Raw genomic sequence first — 22,195 nt, 5'->3', positions numbered from 1 at the left:
AATATGTGCAATGTGTAATTGATCAGTTTAACTGATCAATTAAAATTCTTAATTGTGTGGCAGATTTATATCCTGTACCTGAAAATAAACCCAAACTACACTATGAGTCAAGCCATATATCAAAGCTCTATCCTCTACTGTACTTGTAAGTGTGCTGTTCATTATCCATTTAAGGCATGACAATATGGAATTCCTGTTCAAAACCTACATGCTGGAGAAGGACTCCTGGGATTCTCAAACTCTACTAGTACTGATATAACACCATATCAGTACTGGTATTTTATGTTATAGGCAGAACTGGAAAAATGTAGCAGAAAGTCAAACTCAGGGCTGATAGAGCATTCACTTCATCTGGCATTTCATGTCTATTGTTCAATTTAAGTAACATTTATTTCAATTGTCCATTTTTAAGTTGTTCCTTTTAGAAAAGTGAAAAGACTTGCCCACCAAACTTTGGGTATAGCCAGAAAATTACACGTCTGCATGCAAAACTGCTGATGAACCTGTCCAAATTGGCCTGCCGTTTATGCAGAAAGGGATTTTGCTGGTGCAGTGCATTATCTTTCTGAAAACTTCAACATTATTTGAAATGTTAAATTTTCATTCAAGATCCTTGGATAACCATAGTCCTTATGATAAAAAGTATTCATTCATTGTAAAGCAAGCAATAACTCCCTAAGTGTATTTCTACCTATTTCCACACAAAAGCCTGTAGGAAGAAGAAAAGATATCACAGGAAACTCTTCTGCTAAGAATTTCCTGGCCTTTTGCCACTAAAAGAAGAGAGGACTTAATTTTGGGCATAGAATTTGAATTCTTTTGGACTTCCCAAATCTGGGGGGCAAGAAAGGCTTCATGTATATACAAAGGATCTGAAGTAAGAGAGGGAAAGAAATTATGGAGAGGAGGAAGAAATTATGCACTTTCTTCCTAGTCTTAACTCATATAATGTTTTTCTGCTGTCAGAACCTCACCCTCTTCTAATGGGAGGCAGAGTGTGAGGGAGACAAGGAGTGAAGCAAAACAGTAACTTCCTAGATACTGACATAAGGAAAGACAGAGAAGGAACATATATTCCTGTGTGTAGTCTATGCCCACCTAAGGTGGTGTGACTGTGACTCTGTAACAAGTTTAATAATCTTAATTATGCAGAACCTTTTATCCTTTTAAATATTTTATGTATAAATAACTCACTAACTTACATTCTAGTCTCAAATACATGACTAACCCTGGTGAAGATTCCGAAAGTATGAAAGTTGTATTTCAGACAACATCCAGATCATTCAAAAATCTGAAACTTACCTTATAAAGATCTGGAGTAAACTAAGCATATACATCAACATATTCAGGATTGAATTTTCACTGACCCTTAGGACAGGTCATCATTCTTCTATTATGTTTTTAATTGATACTATTAGATCAGTCATGTGCTTTAAAAACAGAAGTTGTATAGGCCACATAACCCATTTTTTAGATATCTGTCTAAGATACGAGTGCTTTTTTTATAATAACAAATCATTGAAGGCTTTATGTATTTTGCATAGCTTGAATCCAAATGTGATTGCAACATACACTGACTTTTCTATGAATATTAGAAACTTAAATTTTAAAATTTTAAATTTAAATTAATAATTTCAGTAACTGTAAATAAAAATTGTTCCTTATAATTGTAAAAAAATTAAACAGTGTTTCTAACATTCTGACACTATTGCATTGATACTGTCACTATTGTATGATGGTAAAAATATTCTGTGTGAGTAGCTGATATATTTTTACTGTGCAGACTGTAAATTAACTTTTCTTTTGTATTTTATTAGACACCCTCGGTAAACAACCAAAAAGCTAAGAAAAGCAGTCAAATTCCACCAACAAATGCCTCTAAATCTTCTTCCACATCTTTTACAATGTATTCTTAATTCCTCCTGGACAGACAATATTATAACTTTTTGATTGTGGAGACAAAGTATGCAAAGTCTTCTGGAGAGTCTGTCCCTGGAAGAGACTAGGAGACAAGCAAGAGATTCAGCTGGTAGGTAGTTGTCAAGGCATGGAGAGGATTAATGCAACAAAGTGACAAAGCAGTACAGAAACCTGGAAAACAGGGAGCCAGAAATCCCTTTGCAGAAATTTCTGCAAGACTCAGAAGGATAAAATGCTCGCAAAAGATGTGGATTTCCTGCAGCTTTGTCACCTCCAATGCTCAAGCATATACACCACTGTCTTGCTCTGTTCTCCTGCTGCTGTGTCACTTGAAGACACAACCTACTTGGAGCACCTCCATCTCAGAGCAAAACAAACTCTTACCTCAACAATATCTGAATTTGTTCGGCTCTCATGTGGCTCATTATACTCCGTATATTTCAGCAACACTTTGTCCATATCAGTGCTGGCATACTGGAACAGTTTGTTGGTGCTGTTGAAGATTATTAGAGCAATCTCGCAGTCACACAGAACACTAAGCTCATAAGCCTTCTTCATTAACCCAAATTTCCTCTTTGTAAAAGTCACCTGGAAAGAAAAGCAAAAAACGTCCATGAGAAAACCACAAGTTGCTCTCTATAGTCTTTCTCCTTTTTTTTGGAGGTATAATGTCTGAGTGCTTTGTCTTTGAATTGAACATGCTCAGAAAACAAATCAAGGAACATAAAAGAGTTCCAAAATAGAATATGTATGTGTGTGTGTTGCATGTATTACACAAGGGAGAAATACCTAATTATCATTGCACTAAATTTGAGATACAGGTAAGGACTATTTTCATTTACTGGTGCTATGAAGTGTTGATACTGCAACTTTAACTTTTAAATTCAGATATCCTTTAAATGCATACATCTTTCTCATCAATATTTCCAAAATGCACCTCAGATGAGCAGCTGTAAATACCTTGAACAAGTGCAGTCAATTCTGATTTTTCCAATTGACTTTGATTTCAACTCCTGCTAGCTTTGAAGCAAAGAAATTATTTCATAATTATTTAAGTATTCCAAAAGAGATACATTGCTCATGTACATATACATATACATGCTCATGTACATATACATATTCCAAAAGAGATACATTGCTCATGTACATATATAGATATGTATATATATATAAAACACACTCATGATACTTTTGAAGAAATATCCAGTGTGAAAAATGGCACTCATGAGAAAAGAGAATTATACAGCATGAAAGAAGAAAATATCTGGTCAGCAGCCTTTGAAACAAAGTGTTTTCTGAACACACACATATGATATTTTATTTCATTTCAAGTCATATGCTTAGGAATATGAACTGGCATTTTTAGTACACAGAGTCATATTATATAGGAAAGAAATAGGGATTTATTTGCAAGTTCTCAGTAGGCCAGCAAATGCCCCTACATAATGCAAAATCCAGGCAGTATGAAAATTATAATTACTCTCTTCAAAACCTTAATTTTCCACAGGGATTGTTTTGACTATGAAAGACCTGCACATCAAACAATTTTTTATCTGCTTTTCTGCACTAGGTTACAAGTTCCAGTTAGACATGTGACTTGAAATACGAAACTACTACGAGCTGTTTAAGCTAATTGTATGGTTGAATTTTTCTCCCCTGTTTCTTCATCTGTGCAATTTCTGTTACATATCTTTCATTGACAGGAATTTTTAGGACAAAAATGGTTTTGCTAAGCCTATAATCAATTGAATTTAACTCATGGTCAAGGTCATGGTCTTGGTATGTCAAGAACAGGCACACAACCAAGTTTATTGGTCCGCCTGATTCTCATTTGTTGCTACCATCCCTTATACACCCATGAACAGTGGCACCTCTGCACATTGATGCTGTGGCAAGAAGATTTGTCTCTCTGAGATTCATATGGCTGGTGTTTTAACTTGTCACACTTCTTGACACACTTGTCACAAGTTAATGCTAAGCGCAGCCTCAGACTACCTTAAAATCCCAATATATCAGGCCAAGGAAAATGTAACTTTTTAAGTATTGCTAATCCCTATTTGTTAGATTCTCTCAGAAAGATGAGGCTTTGTGTCCACACTTATTCTCCCAAATGCACACCGAATGTTATTCCTTTTATTTAATTTCGATAATTTTAACTTCTGTCAACATACTGTTAAGAAAAGATGGATTGTTATTAAACACAATTATTCAAGCTTTAAAAGAAAACCACTTTCTAGAGCACTAGTCTCAAGTATGCATAACTTATAATTCTTTCTGCATTTGTTTATCATGGCTTTTGATATTTGGAATGAATAATGAGATAGATAACAAAACTTCACTCAAATCCTAATTAATAATAATAATAATAATGATGATGATGATGATGATGGTGATGATGATGATGTTGTCTTCAAAATACTCCTTTAATGGTTTCTCTGATTACACCAAAATGCAATGAAATGCTTGAAAGATAGAAACATATATAGTTACATACATATATAAAAGCTTGTTTTAGAAGTAATTAGTGATACAGAAAATAAAATCAACTAATTCAAAATATTTTTCTGCATCTAACATGCTTTTCAGTCAACTTTTTGACCACAGTGCTGTAGGTGGAGTATCTTTGCATTTAGCAAGCTTTTAATTCAAGTCCACCCCAGTACAAAAATATCCCTAAAGCCAGTGTTTGTGTTCACTGTTAGGTAAAATGCCTTAATATTTTGAAAAACCATCTGCCTGTGCTGCACAGGAGATACTTAATTCATGATACTTATCACCAAAGTGATACTGGTCAGAGTTATATTTTATGGACAGTGAAAAAAACCCACAAACCAGAACAATGAATAATCTAGATCTTCATTTTATCTTTCTTTAAAGATAAAAGGAATTTGAATATGGCTTTAATTTCTTGATCTTCCTCTATTATCTTCCTAATATTTTCTACATTGGTCAGATAAAGCCTTCTGTAATTGATAATTAATTAATTAAAGGCAATTGTGTCTTCTACTGTTTCACTACTTGTGATTTGAAATTTTAATTTTTGAATATGTAATTCACAGTGGTTTATCTTTACACATACATAATTCATATACATAGATGTAAATTTATTATGCTTTTATAAAAGTTTATAATAGAGAATTTTTCAAATCTATAGTGAAATGTCATGTCAGTGACTTCACAAAAAATTACTAATACTCTTAAAGCCATTTAAAAAACAAAATTAGCTTTTTGCATGCATTCTTCTGTGTGGCTACATAACAAATATGAATATGCCATATGCTAAAATACTTTTGAGCAATATAAATAAACTGAATTTTTATTATTTAACTTTATTTGTTTGATTTGTTCAACATTTGCTATGTGAACCATTCTTGTCCAGACCAAAAAATTAAACACCATCTAATAAATATTCTCTAAGGTAGCCGACAACATTCTAGTAAAGAAAAGGTTTTGCTGTGAGGTAAAAATAGCATATTTAATACTTCTCATTTGTCTAGTTGGAAGGGAGTGTGGAATCTTCACTGAAAAATCTCTGATTATACTTGAACTGACTTAGTGCTGATAATTAACAAGACAGTCGTATTGTCATGAACACAAACTGTAGCTGCATCACAAAAAAATTCATGTGTTGACATAGTCTTATAATTTGTGTTCAAAGTCTTGGTAGTGTCATGTAGCAACTGACAATGTCATTTTGTCATTTGACATAAACAATGCTATTGACACTGAAGGAAAACACACAGTGAGAAAATTCATCAACATATTTCAAAAAAGATGCCTCCAAAAAGTGTATACTCTTCAATATCTCTGTAACATTTAATTTTTTTCAGCACCAAGAATCAAATCACTACATGTTATTTCCTGACAATAACAGTGAACATATGCCTCATTATCCCCACTATCTAAATCACTGCTAATTTGCAGATTTTTCAGGTAAGAAACCTACTTCTTTTTATGAGAATGATAAGTAGTTTAGGAGATCCTTTTGGGATAGAATATTTTATAATGACGGGTGAAAATAATGAAAAATTAAAGAGGAATGGAAGTGGAACAGATAGGCGGCAAATATTCAATGGTCTTTAAAACCTTTTTAAGCATATAAAACATGAGGGTTTTGACAATGATACAGTTTCTAAATACTTGTATGAGATGCCTGAATGCATTGTTTTATATATATTACAAAAAGAGCAGGGTGTGGAGATCACCAAAATTATTTCTGCATCCTACCAAAAATAACCAAATTCTATTCCTTTGTATTAACTCAAAACCCACTAGTCTTTTATGTTTGTCTTAAAACTATAGTTATTCTACTTATTTAATTTTTATTTATTTATTTTAAATGTTCTCTTAATAAGAATGGTGGTATCAAGAAGATAGGTTACTAAAGTCTGAAGCATTTTTGTATATGAATAAGCATTAATGCTTATGACTTTGTATGGTGTGCGTTAATCAAGACAATTACTTGATTATAAAATACTTACAGTGAAGTAAACTTTCAATTTCCTTGATATAAATCAAGGTGAGGTTTTAATATATTTTGGTTGAAGTTCTAACTAACGGTGATATGTGCTAAAAGAAAGGTATTGCATAAAGAGAATTGTTAAAAGGGTGATTTTCAACTACAACTCTGACTCTTCAGTTCCCTGAAAACAGCTTGTAAATAGCCTAGTCTATATCTGCAAGTGAAGCTGCAGAGAGTCTGAATTCGAGTGTGCATGTCACACAATGATATGCCCAATTTAGAGGGCAATTTGGTGCAGAGAAGACTTTCTTGTTTAATCATTATTAAATTAAACTTACTTAAACTTGGTTAGAATTACAAATTCTTTCAACCGCCTACATTTTAATTTAGCTATGTGGGTTTGTAAATTGGGATGCTAGCCACTGGAAATAGTCTTTAAGTAAATTTCTAACAACAATTTTATAATTCTTATACATTTTAATATACCAGTGAAGAAACAGAAGCATCCATAAATATTCTCATTTAATGAATACAACTTTAAGGATACATGATCTATGTTTTTAGCCACGTGATGATCCTGCCTTTCTTTTGATGGGAGCTGGTTTGGGATTAGTTTAGTTCAGTTTAGTTTAGTTTTAGTTTTAATTTGGATTCTTTGAATAATTTTTTCTGAAATTTCACAAACTATGACAGGCTGACCCATAACATCACTCCATATGTGTCACTAGCAATCACAATGTATGTGCTAACACTATGTTTCCAAAGTAGTGGTACCATGATGCTTCAAGTGATTCAGTCCAGCCAGTGTCAGAATATCAGTGCTCTTCTTACTTCTTCCTAATCTGACTATACAGATATATAGCTGCTGACATAGGAAAATGAGAGATACAGAATATTCACAAATGCTTCCCAAGTATATTTCCGGCCATTAAACAGGTGAAGAAGAGGGATCACTGATGCACAGAAGTATCTGATAAAAGCACCATGTTGTCAAAAATAAATGTTAGTTGTTCGTCCTTATTTCATCCAGAATGTCTAAATTTCTGACACAGGGACTAGAGCAAGCACAGTAGATATGATGTATGTGATAAATAGGAGATACTACGTGAGCAGTCTATCCAACTTCAAACATAAGGCCAAGTTGGCCATATGTAATTAGAGGGCCTCTTCACTAAAATGTCACTGCCAAGCACACAAGCCTATCCTGTTGAAACATCAAATAACTACTGGAGAGGCAAAAACTGTGGTCATATCCTCTCTTCCATTTTTCCTCTTATTTTCCTCTGATTCTTTTTCAGAACCGCTTGTCATATGAAGAGGTCTGGCTGAAACAATATTTAAAATAACTCTCTAATGGGAGTGGTGAACAGCACTAGTGCAGAATTTGATCTACACAAACCTTCCTTTATGCAATAGTTGGGCATACCACATTAAATAAAAGACTTTCAGCAGACTGCTTCCGTATTCTTATAACCCTCCAGCAAAACTTACAGGGATGAGACAGCCTTGATTTATGCTGGTAAATGGGCTATTGTCCCAGAAAGCCCCAAGCATATTATGCTATGACTTGATGAATAGTCCAGATAAAGAGGAATTCCAAGAGGATGCTCTAAAATTATAGCCATAACAAATAAAATGTTCATGATTAACCCATATAAAAAAAGAAGGCTTTGTATGTTACACCACATTTTTAGAATCGTTGTGCATAAATACCAGATCACATACTTAAAGTAGTGATACTATTCAGTCTGCCCAAAACCAAGTCATGAGGGTCAATCTTGTAAGTTTTTTCTGTGTAAACAAAGAAAGGAGGGATAAAATTGAAAGATATCTTAATTAAAGATGATACAGCAACCTCAAAAATTAGGAGGTCAGCCAGTATCAATATGCTTCTTATTTTAATTTATAAATTGAGATCTAAGATCAAACAGGAATGAAAGAAAAATAAAGGCTAATATTTGATGCTTCACCTCCTTTTGTTGAATACAGAGATATGATTATGTCCTTTATAGACAGATCTACAGATATGTACAAATATTAGGCAAAAAAACAATCTCAAATACACAGTAGCTGACACAATATACACAAAAGCTGACTTTTTTTTTTTTGCATGGTATCACCAGTTATGGCAGATACAAACATATGTTTATAGTAAAAAACATGTTTATAAGTTCTGTGCTGCTAAAATGTTCATAAGGTAAAGGTCAAAGAGCATTTCATTCCCTGGTGAGCAAATGGTCAGGAAGCACATTTGTCTGCATTTCCTGTCATAACAGGAAGAGTGTAACTTCTTCCTCTCCACAATGGCTTCAGTTCTGCTTCCCACCTCTAGCTGTTTCTCCCCCAGGGCTTTCTAAACCATTCCTTGCAAGACAGCAAGACTGTGCCTGTGTCTGCACTATTTTTCCGCTCTGCTGTGTTGGCAGATGTACTGCTCTCTCTTTACTCAGGCTTCTTGCTCACACTTCAAATTAAAAGTAATTTGACCTAAATATTTACCTTAGGATGATTCACTCCAAATTATGCTCAGAACATCAATTTGTAATACAAGTACATTTAACCTCAAAATATTGCATTCTAGAAATCCATGGTTCATTTCAGTAGCTCTGTTAAAATTTTACTTCTCAGGTAGTCTGGAATAACATGAAAAATGTTGCCCGAGTTGCACATATCACCACAAATTAGCAGTCTTGAAAACTTGGGAGTGCAACTCTTTTCTTGCAGAAACCTGACTTTACCTCTGAAAAACCAGGGTCACTGTCTAGTTTTAATGCTATATTTCAAGTATATATCTGTGTTAAATTTAATATAAGCAATTAATAAAAATATGTAAAAGATAAAATGTGTGATTTTTAAGACAAAGGTTAATTGAACAAAAAATTATGCTTAGATGCATTGTCAAGCAGTTATGTTTTCATGTGAAAAAATTTCCCTGGAGACAGGTTGTGAAATGTTATGTCTAGGAAAAAATGAAGATGCTCCATGAAGGAATAATAAAAATATAAGTAAATAGGTGGAGAAAATGTTTTTTATCTTGCGCTCATGTTTGCATTTATATTCAAGGTTCTTAGCTCTTTCAACAGGGAAACTTCTGATTCAGACAACAGTCTCTAAACCTTTCCTTTTAAATAGAGCTGAAACACAGACAAAAATAGATGCATGAGGTTGAAATTATTTTTGAAACTAGCAGCATTAGGTATCAAAGGCAGTAGAACAAATCTATGTCTTCCTGCATATGATCACTTCCTTCCAGGATATTCTTCCCGTGCCCCAAAACTTTCCTTTAATACCTGATTTGATTTGCTCTCTATTGAGCTGATACCTCAATAATGCTCAGTTTATAGCTTTACAGATATTCCGAAATTAGAGAATGGTAAAAAGTCTGGGCATGAAAAATTTAAACAGAAGTGTATCTTATTGTTATACACTACAGATTTACACAGACATGAAGCTTTAAAAAGGCTATCTCAATGTCAAACACCTTAATATTGAATTCTAGACTTACTATAGTATTTTACAAAAGTTAAGGCCCCAGCTGCTCATTGCAAATGGAAAGAAATGAATGCTGAGCAGAATCATTAAATATGAAAACCTCAGTTGTAATTGTTGCTATTCAGAAGCAGGAAAAATTGCAAAACTAATGAGCAAGAAAATCAAAGACACAAAAAATCACCATGTAAGGCTTCATATTTCCTAATATTAATTAGACAAAAAATGGGGATTAAATGCAAGACTGTGTTCCAGATCTGACACCAGAAAATCACTGGGTCAATACACCCCCACTCCTGGGTCAATATACCTCTGGATTTAGCTTACAGACCATAGATTTAATGAAGTATTTTGTGAGAGACCTTGTATAACAGTAAGACAATATCAGTTATGTCATTAGACCTACGTATTTTAGGCCTGGACAGGTCTGTCTGGATGGCTGCAAAAAATTTCAGATGGTCCTCATCTGAAGCAGACCGCAAAAGGCTATCATTATAAACTAACAAAATATTTCACATTTATACAAAACCCAGAAAAAACACAAGGACTTTTCTGTGACAGAGGAATACAATTTTTCCTTCATATCTTGACCATAGCAAAGGTAGATAAATACTTTCTTTCAATTAAGAAAACAGGAAAATAAGGTTCACACATTTTCCCAAGTGATCTCCCTCTTTTTCTTTTTTTAACCATCCCAGAAGTGTTACCAGAATTCTTCTCCAATCTGCTGAATTGAAATTTCTGCAGAAAGAACTTGTAGCAGTCAGGAACTTCTGGCATCAGATGTCAAAGCTAACATTTTTGGCTATTTGCCGAAATGCTGTTGATTCTGCCCATGGTGGAACTACTGTGTAAGCAATCACTGTCTATTTGATTGGTCTGTTGACAAAGCTAGCACAACTCCACAACCTTGTGGAGCCTGAACAATATTACCAGGGATTCATTCCTGATATAAATTTATAAAGACCGTATTATCCATGAATTATCACTGGAATAAAAAGAAAATATTTGGTCACATTGACTAATTATAACAGGATTCACTTGAGAGTCTCAATTTTCATGTAATGCTATGGTAGTAACCAAATCCCACAAAAGAAATAAATATTTAATCTAGACCTGGCAATTATTCATTTTCCTTCTACATGTATCAAAAAACAGTGAAAGGGAAATTTTCAGGTAGTCTGGAACCTTTCCAACCAAAGAAAATCCATGATCATTCATAGCATCAAACATTCGTGCCATCTTTGTCGCCATAAAGTATCAATGAGGACTAGAAAAATATAGCCAACTTGCAGCCCACAAGAAACATCATTAAATTAATGGTTTCTGCCAGTTAAAATCCTGAATTCTGCACTCACTAGTAATTCAATAACATGAGAACTCTTAAGCAGGCCAGGGTAAAAGGACTGGGCCTCTGATGACTTAATTGAAGGACTTTCCCTTTAATTTATCCCAAAAAGTCAAAGCTTAAAATAGTTTCTGGAATAGTTTTGTATCCTAAAATTGTGCATGTCTGTGATATTTGCAGCCACAAATATGACTCTGGGTAGTTTGAAATTACTTTTATTACCAGTACAGTCAATAAAGTGCACAAATCCAACCAACTAGATTTGCTCAGAAGAAATTCTCTTGAAGGGAGATCAACTCTATTTTTGTCCTTCCCAATCCACTCATACAAGCACTTTGAAGAGTAGGGGAGTCTTCTACTATAGCAGATAGTAGTGTGGAAGAAAACCGCTTTTTCACACAGAGAAAAAGTACATCATTCAATGGCTGACATATAAGAGGCTGGGAAACTGAGTGGAAAATCAAGGACAAGAATTTTGCTCCCTGGACCTTGTATCAACTTGAACCATTTTACAAATATTCTAATTTCCAAATAGATTCACCTTTGCACTAGGAGAGGAGACAGAATAATAAAACTACTGCTATAGCTCCTCATTTGATACATGTTCCACGTATTTTTACCAGCATGTGCCGTACTGCAGAGGATTTATGTGCTTGAGAACAGCTGAGGATGCACCATCCAGGTATATCATATATAACATACCTTGTATTGTGCAACCATGCTGTGTTTGAATGTAAGCAACAAACAATTAGGCTTGATGCCATTCTTGCAAATTCTTTTTGGTGAGGGAGAAAGAAAATATCTCCATCTGTAAATGAAGCTACAAATAGGCTTTGTGGAACTGTGCTTGAGCTGGTATCTTAGCTTCACTAATCCAAAAATTTTAACCATTTTTGTCTGGTGCAACATTTTAATCTTTTTTTTTAAAATATATTTATGCAATCAAATAAGAAGACAAAATAGGAATAGAACCAAGTTCATATTTTAAGATTACTGGAAATGTGCAAGTTAGGAAACAAACTGATGCTGTGATGCTAAAGCAGCAATACATTAATATTGCTATGCTAAAGCAGTAATATTTTAAGAACCAGTGAGGTTTGTGAAAGAGTACATCTCATATAAATGGTTAAAACAATCAGCTATTATTAAAAATCCAGTTGTATTTAATCACATATATATTATTAAAATTAAAAAGCCTAATACCATAGTCCAATGAAATGATGAAAATCTTTTCATTTGGTTCATTGAGCTTTAAATCAGGGCACTAAATGCAAGATAAAGTCAGTAGAAATTTTTAAAAAATTATTAATATATTAGTAGAAATAAGAAGCAGAATCAAGACAATTTAACAATATGGAAAGTAAAATAATGTAAATCTACCTCCAGCCTCACAGTGGCTAAGACACATTAGCAAATATTGAATTGGGATTGTTCAGACAGGAAAAGAGAAGACTGGAACTAAACTACAGCCTTCCCGTACCTGAAGGGAGTCTACAAGAAAGAGGGAGAGGGACTTTTCACAAGGGCGTGGAGTGACAGGACAGGGGGGAATGTATTCAAGCCGACAGAGAGTAGGTCTAGATGGTTTAGATTACACATTAGAAAAAAAATTTTCACTGTGGGGGTGGTGAAGCGCACATACAGGCTGACAACAGAAACTATGGCTGCCCTGTTCCTTAGAAGTGTATGAGGTCAGGCTTTGAGCAACCTGATCTTTTGGAAGGAGTCTCTGCTTATGGCAGTGGAGTTGGAAATAGGTTTCTTCCAATCCAAACCATTCTGTGATTCTATGAGTCTAAGAAATGCTGGTCAAACAAACACTTCCTGCACTAACATTACAGTTGTTAGTATTCTAGTGTTACAGTTTTATTCTAATTATTAGTTCCAAAACCAATTCTGTAATTCTTGAAGCTCTACTGTGAATAATTTCAAGACTAGCTGTCTCCTTTTTTAAAAAGTATATTTAACCTTTTAAAAGTGTTTTTTTTATAGAAGTGGGGCTAAAATCTCTGTAAATACTATATTTGAACAAGCAAGTTGAGATTGAAACTGTTATATGAACTAATGTTGTGAATGGCAAAATTTTGTGGTATCATCTATAAAATAATTCAGGTTCCCTTCAAAAAGAAGTCATTATAGCATAGGCAAGTTTCAAACAACTACTGACTTAATATTTATAATAAATTCAATTCAATAGTTAACATCCCATTTTAACTTCATGCTATAAGACAATTAAAATAAATAGGATTACATTTATACATTGCTAGAATTATTGCTTTTTAGCCTGTCTTACCAAAACACGCAACTTTTAGGGAAAACACTAAATGCATCCATCATAAGGAACATTTTGCTGTTACACGTGATTTTCTGCCATAGAGATCACAAGTTACTACTAACACTACAATTTTTAAACATTCTTTTAAGGATTATTATTTGTTGTTATGCTTAGACAGTTTTTTATGGCTTTATAAATACGCTTAGGCTGAGTTTTTTAAGGCTTTATAAAATCCTCCATGACTAACAGATTCTTAAAAAAATCCCTAAAGATATGAAGAAATTTATAGATCAAATTAGTAGTACTACTATATTAATAGTAACTCAGTATCAAGTTCTTAAAAATCAGCTACTGAAGATTATTCCAAAATTGCAGCCAGGGATAGGAAGAACATTAAATAGAGTATTAATTAATTATGTGGAGAGATTATCACAGTTGTGGATCTCCAGATTCAACATAACATCCATATCCATTCATTTATATCAAATGTAAACAGCAGAAATTTTCACCAATATTATTTGAAAATATCAGTTACTGAATTTTATATTTGTGACCACAGGGAAGAAAATTTCCTAATTCCTAAATGATCATATTTCAACTAGCAGAGATAGTGTTGATACTATGTGATAGCTCACTAACCATTTTATTTAAAGCAGAGTTAAAAATTACTTAATCTGTCCTATTGGATCTCTTTAGCCTTAGCTAAATAGTCCTGGTCACTTGGTTTTATGACTACAACATGCTAGTAATATTGCATGTGGGTTTTAGAATGTGTTAGGCTACTCAAATTCTTCTTAAAATTCAGACAGGAAAAGAGGAAACGTTTTATGAAGTAGTATCATTTTATATGAAGGAGGTAAAAATAAAGACGCTGCAAATGTGAAGGAGCACCTTCACCTTCAAGAACTGGGATGTCTGAACTTAAATGAAAGTGCTCATATTATAATAACTCATATTGAACAGAGTTCAGAAAATATAGTACTAAAAGCCTGTGTCCTGTAGCAACTCACAGGTGCGCTTAACCATGTATATTCCAGACTGAACTCAAAGCAAGTCGAGCACACACAGCAGTCTTTATAGAATAAAGTCCTCAAGCAATAACTTCCTAACTGTGCATGTTACTGAACTTGAAAACACTGTGTGTGAGGTTTCCGGCTGCTTACAAAAGCGTTTTTCTTTGATAGTCTAACATACATTGTGTATATGTATATGTTGGTATATGCATATGTACACAGACTGATCAACTTTTTAATCGCCTTTAATAATAAGTTACCCTATAAATATAATATGATGCTTAAGTCATGTATTTTTTCAACTCACCTGTCTGTTACGTTCATCCATAATCCTTGTAATCTGAATCTTTTTTCTCCCCATAGTCCCCGTTTTTTTTTCTCTCCTTCTTCCTTAAAATTACGTATTTTTCCCTTCTCTTTTATTCCTCTTTCCTGTTTCCTCAAAACAAACCTCCTTCTTCAGCACTTGCACCACTCAGTTCACAGTCCTCTGCATCTGTTCCTGCTAAACACAGAAAGGAAATCAAATGTTACCATGAAATTGATAACCAGAAGAAATTTATTACATGGAGCTGGCCAAACATCCTCATTATAATTTACTGTACAAGTAAATTTGAACTAAAATTTACTGCCCCTATAAAACAAGTAATGCACAGAAGAAAAAAAAACAATATTCAAAGGCTTATTTCTATGAAAGAAAACACCAAATACAAATATATCAAGAAATAACGAAAAATATTGAAGTACAAGTAGTGAAAATTTTAATGGAATTAATGTCTCTAATTTTAAATATCACTCACAGCTCTAATATGAAAAATTACCTAAATCAGAGAGTTAATAAACTATTCTGTATCTATGTATGCTAAACAGGGCAGCTAATTTATTTCTGAAGGGAAAACAATTTTGTACTTTGACAGCAGAGGTGATAATTTCCCTCATTATGCAAATAAAATGGACATTTATTTAAGTGTTACTTGATATATAAGAGTTGCCAGCTACCTTGAATCCAAAGTTCCTAGCTTTATTCTTTAAGAATATAAATTAGTGAAAATATTACTGAAGATATCTCATATATTAAAATAAGTGAAAAAAATACTTGTGCTCTTTTCTGTCATTTCAGTGTAAATTCTAAAATGTTCTGCAAAGGACTTCTAATCTGCAAACACATGTTTTCTTATAAAAACAGAACAATAGAGGCAGATAAAGAATGTTTTGAAAAATATTTTCACTGTTGTAGTAATGCATGAGTTTTACAATACTGGCTCTGTCACAGACCTAAGGAGAGAAATGTACAGTATATAAAAATACACAATGCAGGAGACATATTTCACAAAATGTTATAGACAACATAATTACTTTATATAATATCCAAAGTATTTTAACAATAAAATACTTTTATTTTAATAATAAAAGAGTCCATGGAAATTGTTAAAAAAAAAAAAAATCTTTTGTCTTGTATAAGGTAAAACACACAAGTTTTTCTGCTTTATAATCTTAGTTCACCATATTAGTATATTTTTATATGTTTTAAGCAAACAGCACAAAGGTTTTTGAAACACAGAACAGGAAAAAGAAATCTGAACAATATGAATTTAAATGTTCTTTTGAAGTCCAGTAAAAATATTGTCTTGGAATTTAAAAAATTGTAATTTTAAAACAGAACCTGGCATTTCCTCATTTATTCTAAACTTATAGTATCTCAGCTAACTTGATAAATTGTCACAAAATAATGCATAACACTAAGCTGATATCCTGGTCATTTAATTCATTATTTGGCTCTGATTCAAAGCTACTGAGCTAGAAAAGTTAGATCTCACTCCTTTTGATCTTCAATTCTCTTTTGATTTTCTTACATAGCATACATTAAACTTTAGGTTGTTCAAGTGTTTTAGAACTCTAAAGAAAAAAAATTAACAAATAAGCAGTTAGTCTGAGTTTTCTAGCTAGCCACTATGGTGTAATTAATCTGTTGGGCAAAACAAATCTTCAAGTACAGTACTTATTATATTTCTATATATTAATGTCTTTTTGATATTATTTTCTGGGCATATTTGTACATTATTACCATAATGCAGATCACAGAACGTGGAATAATTCATGTTGCAACTATAAGAAAATATAGACTGCAAAAATTCTTAGCTGCTTTTAATATTTTATATTATTATATATTATATATTAATATTTATTTTATATTTATATTTTATATTTTAAAACAATAGCTACTCACTGCTTAAATAGATACAAAGGTTGTTGATCATATTTGCTGCAACAACAAAAAAGAAGGCAAAAAATTTAAAATAAACTTATTTTGTAAATGTATTTTTAAAAGCTTCTTTTCCAAACAAAGCTAGGCAGTCTTATCTGATTTTCAGTGTTGACAAACAAACCCCATCCATTTTTAGAAACAGTTTTACATTTCCTTGGTTTGGGTTTCTTTCCTGTTTTTCCTATAGTCTTGCCTCCAACCCAAAGCACAAATTAGAATGGTGTTTCCCATGCTCATGCGGGACTCAAAGAGTCTGTCTTTCTCTGCAGAAGCAAACCCATACTCTAATCCACAGCAGGGGCATATGGAATAACTTCCTTTTCTTTCATTCAGCTGAGGCCAGTGGCGCTATTGGTTTACAGCACTGTCTGCCTAAGCTATTCACTGCAGTGTGGAAGGTCAGGGTGGGCAGATTAGAGCAGCTGTGGCTGGTTAGTGAAGATGAGCTGCTCTGCAGATCAAGATGCTTAGTGGGTTTGGAAAAAAATGACTTAATATGGAGAAAACTCTGTCAGGAAGGATAAAAATCACAGCAGAAGAGCAGTATGTTGAGTCCTTCCCACACACTTATCAGTTCTACATTAAGACCAGTCTTAAAACAACAACAGCTTTTACAGACAGTTTAAACTCAGAACCTTAAAATTCCTGTGATCTACACAAATTTATTTTCAAGTAATTGATGCAAGACTTGATGAGCAGAATTTTGTATAAAACCTATAATTAGGTCATCTGTATGAAACATATAATTTGCAAGGAAACATAAATTTGCTTCAACAGGCAGTGAGTTAGGTTTTCTTGGATTAAAAAAAATCTTTCTTCCTATATGTCCTAGTTTGCCTTTTGCTTTGTCCAATTGCTAGTCCAATTTTAAAGAAAAGGTTTTCAATTTTTCTATTAAATTAATTTCCTGTTAGAACCGCCCCCCCACCCCACACACCTATCAACACATTGTCTTTCAAGTGCTATTCTTACTATGTGTTAACTCATAGTTCTATATATTTCATTAGTACTAACATAAAAAAGATCATAGGACTGATTCCCAATTAATGAAATTCAGATAAGTAAATCAAGACATCTCATGCAAGGGCTATAACCTGCAAAGCTTGTAATTTCTAATTCAAACAGAATGTAAAGAACTCTGGAGAACAACAAAACCCCATGGCTGCTTAGGACTTCATCAGTGCTCTCAATAATTTTTGAAAGTTCTTGCAGAACCAAGGATTGCAGAATTAAGCATTTAAAGTTGATTATTACAGTAATAAGTAAGTATTTAAAGTCCCTGTTAACTGGTAAATTGTTATTTTACTAACACTAATAAAGCGCATTGACTAGAAAAGTTGAATATAAATGAAATAGTACTGCAGGCCTCAACTATCCAAATGAAATTAAAAAGGAGCTTTGTTGAAATAGCGCCACATAAAACTTCCAGCTTAATAATATAATCATGTGCAAACAAATTACATTTAAAGAAACATGGAGTTAAATGTTATTTTGTTGTAATTTTCTGCATTTTTTTGCAAAGCTGAGCAGTTAAAGAAAAAAAATCAAACCTAAAACAAACTAGACTGCTTTAAAAAAGAGGAACTTTATTTTTGGCGGTCTTCTATTCATTATATGATTTGGCAAAAGGCAGTGGTAGCTGACAGAAGATTGATCTGACCCTCAAGAAGGGAAAAGGAAAAATGTAGCAAATCGCTTGACCAGTACTGTCTCTCTTTTGAACACTGACACACAGACATATGCACACACATAGACACACATGCACGCCCGCTATCCCTTCTCTGCAACACAGAAGAATCCTGACAGAATGGCAGGAAGCACGCACAGAGCAGTCAGGGAAGGATATTATGTCAGCAACCACGAACAATAAAAGGTGTAAAGGTGCTTCCTTCCCTAAACTGTTCCAGAAGCACAAAATGGGAACCAAAACTGTCCACTTCCTTCTCCGAGCAAAACAGTCTGAATTTGCTCTGCCGCAACACCCGAGACAGAGAATCCTTTGAGCAGTTACACCAGGAGAAATAAGCAGTATCAAAATAAGACAGTAAAAAGATTTTATTTATAAACAAAAGAAAGAAGGCAGCCAGAGAAAAACCAAGTTAAAATGTGCTAGAGTTTATAACATTTTCATGGTTGCTTTACAAAAGTAACTAACTTGTCATAATGATGTCCTTGTTCCATTAAGCAGCCTACATTCTGAGTTGAATAAACAGGTTAAAACTGAAGAACAAAATAATTTTTTATTTATTATACTGTATAAGGAATTAAAGAAAAAAGTACTGTTCCCTTTCCCTTACCATTCTTATCTTGATATAGAAAAGTAACTTAAAAGGTCTATGAAATCTTTTTATGCAAATCTGTTTTCTCAAACAGGTTTGAATCTGTGTCTAAAAATTTGAATATAGTGAGTAGGAACAAATCATCTACTTTTCGGATGAAAACTTAACTGCAAAATGTAACCATGAACATTGACAATGGGGACACATACTAAGATAAAATGGTCATTCAAACGGTTTCTGTAAAATCCTATGTTCTACACACCTACAAAGACAGCTACAGAATGCAGAAACAGCTGGGCATACTGCAGCAATTGAAGACATCATTCACTGTCACTTTGAGTTGGGTATGTTTAAAGAAATGCAGAGAAGTGTGAAAATAATTATCTATCATGTTATCTGACTGATATCAGCTGACATTAAAGATAGAAGTGGTTTTTCACATTTATATGGTGGTTTGCTTGCATGATCATAACAAAGGACAGAGTTTGGGCCATTGACAGAATGTTGTGATAAAATTACGTATGTCATCACCATGGCAATATATCAGTAAAGCAGCAACAGTACTACCTACAGTATGTTTCTCCAGGCAGAAAGCCATGTAAAAATGAATTGGAGTCATCTTAAGCTTTCAAACATCTGTCCACAACATTCTGATCTAGAAATTAAACATAACCTACACTTTGGTGTTTTGATCTTAAGGCCAGGCTGCCATACAAAAAGGTTGAAAGGGAGTTAATTTTAATCGACTAAATTTAACTCTCAGGAAATATAAAACAAACATTCAAGTAATAACAGAAAAATTATAATAGATGAAGTACTAGAGAGACGGTACGCCAAACCAAAAAATCTTTAAATAAAGAAAATATTTCTAATCTGTAACTAACAAGGCTTATTATATTATCAGTTATTTAACCTGACTTCTGAGTTATAGAATAAGCAAAATGTTCATAAAGTTGCAAACGATAAAACCATTCCCAATATGTAAATTGCTATTTAGAATTTTAAGAAAAAAACTTAAATTATTTGGTTTGAATTCATATTTCAATATTTTTTCTACTGATTTTGAATTCATCTGCTGGACTCATAAGATTACTTCTACTGATAGTCCATTTATTTGTTTGCTTTTGCATAGAGGATAGTAAAATGTGTATATTTTAAATCTGAACTTCTAGAGCTGTACTTTATTTGCTTTCTTACTTCAACATACTCCTAGTATAATGACAATATAGCATTGAATTGCAGAAATTTCCTTCCTTGCAGGTAAGTTACTGGCTTAATCAGTATTTTCTGAGTAAGCCAATAATTTCCAAATTTTCTATGCCTTGGAACAGCCATGAGAATATTTTGCAATGTGATTTATTTTTTAAAATTTGGAATTAAGCACTTCTGAAGACACTCTGTAAGAATGCTTCACACAATTGTGGCCTATGTAGCTTATAACTCAAATACAGTACCAAGTTATCTCACAGAGCCAGAACTTATGCATCACGGGTGAAAGAGTTTCTTGTTTTGCAAAGTTCCCCTGAAAAGTTTTTTGGGGCAAACTAAACATCACTGCCAAAATAGCAGAGAAGATTCCTAGCAACTTCCTAACAACTAGCGTATTTCACTGTACCACACACCCTGCTTGTCAAGAGACTGAGATATCCAGACACAGAATATTTTGTCTGTAGCTGCCTCTCTATTTAAGCCAATCCATGCCTGTATGAAAGAAAAAGAGTGACTTCACCTTATCTTTCACAATATGTGCTGACAGACATCCATCCAATGCAGGTAGAAGATTTTATGGATGTTGCATGCATGCTACACCAAACCTGGTCATGCTGATAAAGAACCATGACAAAAGACCAAAATACTTCCATGTGATCGTGAAATTTGCTGCAGATGATGAGCCATTCCTTGCAGCAGTGGACCACAAGAGGCAACCACCAGATGAAACTAGCTGCCTGGACTCCAGTAGATACGTGCCTGCTACGTTTGAGGAAGAAAGGAAGACCCGGCTATTTTACAATGTTTCTGAAGATGGCTATAATGAAGAGGAGTATTGGATTTCTAAAGCAAATATAGCAGATACTTAGATTTTAAGGAAAGCAATTAAGTGAAATGTTAGTATAAAATATATACCTGTGAAGAGTCAGTTTTAAAACTACGCTAATTATTTGGTGCTATTTCCAGGTGTACCCATCACCCAAACAAAAAAATCTTAAAGTAAATAGTCTGAAGAAAAGGTTTATATGTTTATGCTAAGTCCCTGATGTACCTTTATCTCCTAGACAGACATAATGGCAGTCTGGCCAACATATAGGGAATAAGATCCATAAGGTGTCAAGCATAACAGTTTATTGAATTGGACACAATAGCAGTAAAAGGGGGAAAAAATAAAGGATTGAAATCTCAGTTACCTAGTGGGTCTGAAATGGAGACTGTGGCTAGGAATGGGAACCTGACTGAAAATGGAGTGGGGAAATTGGACCACTAGAAATTCAACTAGGAGTCTTGACAGTTTTGAGCTAATAATTTGATTGCATTGCATTGTAGTTACTAGATGCACAAAGAATGTAATGAAAGGTGTTTTACAAATTCAGTCTGTCATTTACTGAGCTAAAGAAGAGAAAGCAGGGTAAGACTTAGCACCTTGTGAGTTGAAAAGATCATGGAGCTACTCTGGTTTGGGTCTGCTTGCATTGAAAGACGTATTATACACAAGGTAAAATACCAGTGCTACAGTTTGGGAGCAGTCTAAAACACAAAGGACTTTGGAGAGTGTTGGCTTATTACAGGAAAATATAAGATCTCTAGTGTTAAGTTATTGCATCACCTGAAAGCAATCTCTGACTGTGGTTAGATCTAGATGTACAGATTTGTTAGTAATGTTTGCATGTGAGGGAGTCTGTGGAATTTAGATTTCCAAATTAGCTTTTAAAAATCAGGGATTATTCCAATAATACCTCGGTATTATTGGAAAAAAATATACAATACAATATCAAACCATAGTCTGAACTTGGGTACAGGTGCTTAGTGATGCCAGCATCAGTGATGGGCAATCTGAGATTTCCTCTATTGGAGAAACTATGGATTAATTCTAAAAAGGATTATTTCATAACAGAATTTGATTACTTTCTGCTTATAATTTGCTGAATACT

At 33.5% G+C, this 22,195-nt stretch overlaps 1 protein-coding gene across 19 annotated transcripts in view; it reads right to left on the bottom strand.

The window, feature by feature from the left end:
* The window catches only part of MEF2C (myocyte enhancer factor 2C), a 139,044-nt gene that overhangs the window by 66,491 nt on the left and 50,358 nt on the right, over positions 1–22,195 (bottom strand). For 16 of the 19 annotated variants that reach the window (XM_063180337.1, XM_063180320.1, XM_063180318.1 and 13 more), the window contains 2 exons: positions 14,815–15,012; positions 2,305–2,508 (listed from right to left, as the gene is read on the bottom strand). In XM_063180337.1, the coding sequence (XP_063036407.1) occupies positions 2,305–2,508; positions 14,815–14,868 (258 nt within the window). In that variant the 5' untranslated portion in view covers positions 14,869–15,012. The remainder of the gene's footprint in view (positions 1–2,304; positions 2,509–14,814; positions 15,013–22,195) is intronic. The other 3 variants (XM_063180324.1, XM_063180319.1, XM_063180326.1) reach the window with 1 other exon arrangement.

This window comes from Melospiza melodia, chromosome Z (assembly GCF_035770615.1).
Source record: "Melospiza melodia melodia isolate bMelMel2 chromosome Z, bMelMel2.pri, whole genome shotgun sequence".
NCBI classification, from domain to species: domain Eukaryota; kingdom Metazoa; phylum Chordata; class Aves; order Passeriformes; family Passerellidae; genus Melospiza; species Melospiza melodia.
Note: the sequence above shows the minus strand (reverse complement) of the source record. Positions and strands in the feature narration are given on the sequence as shown.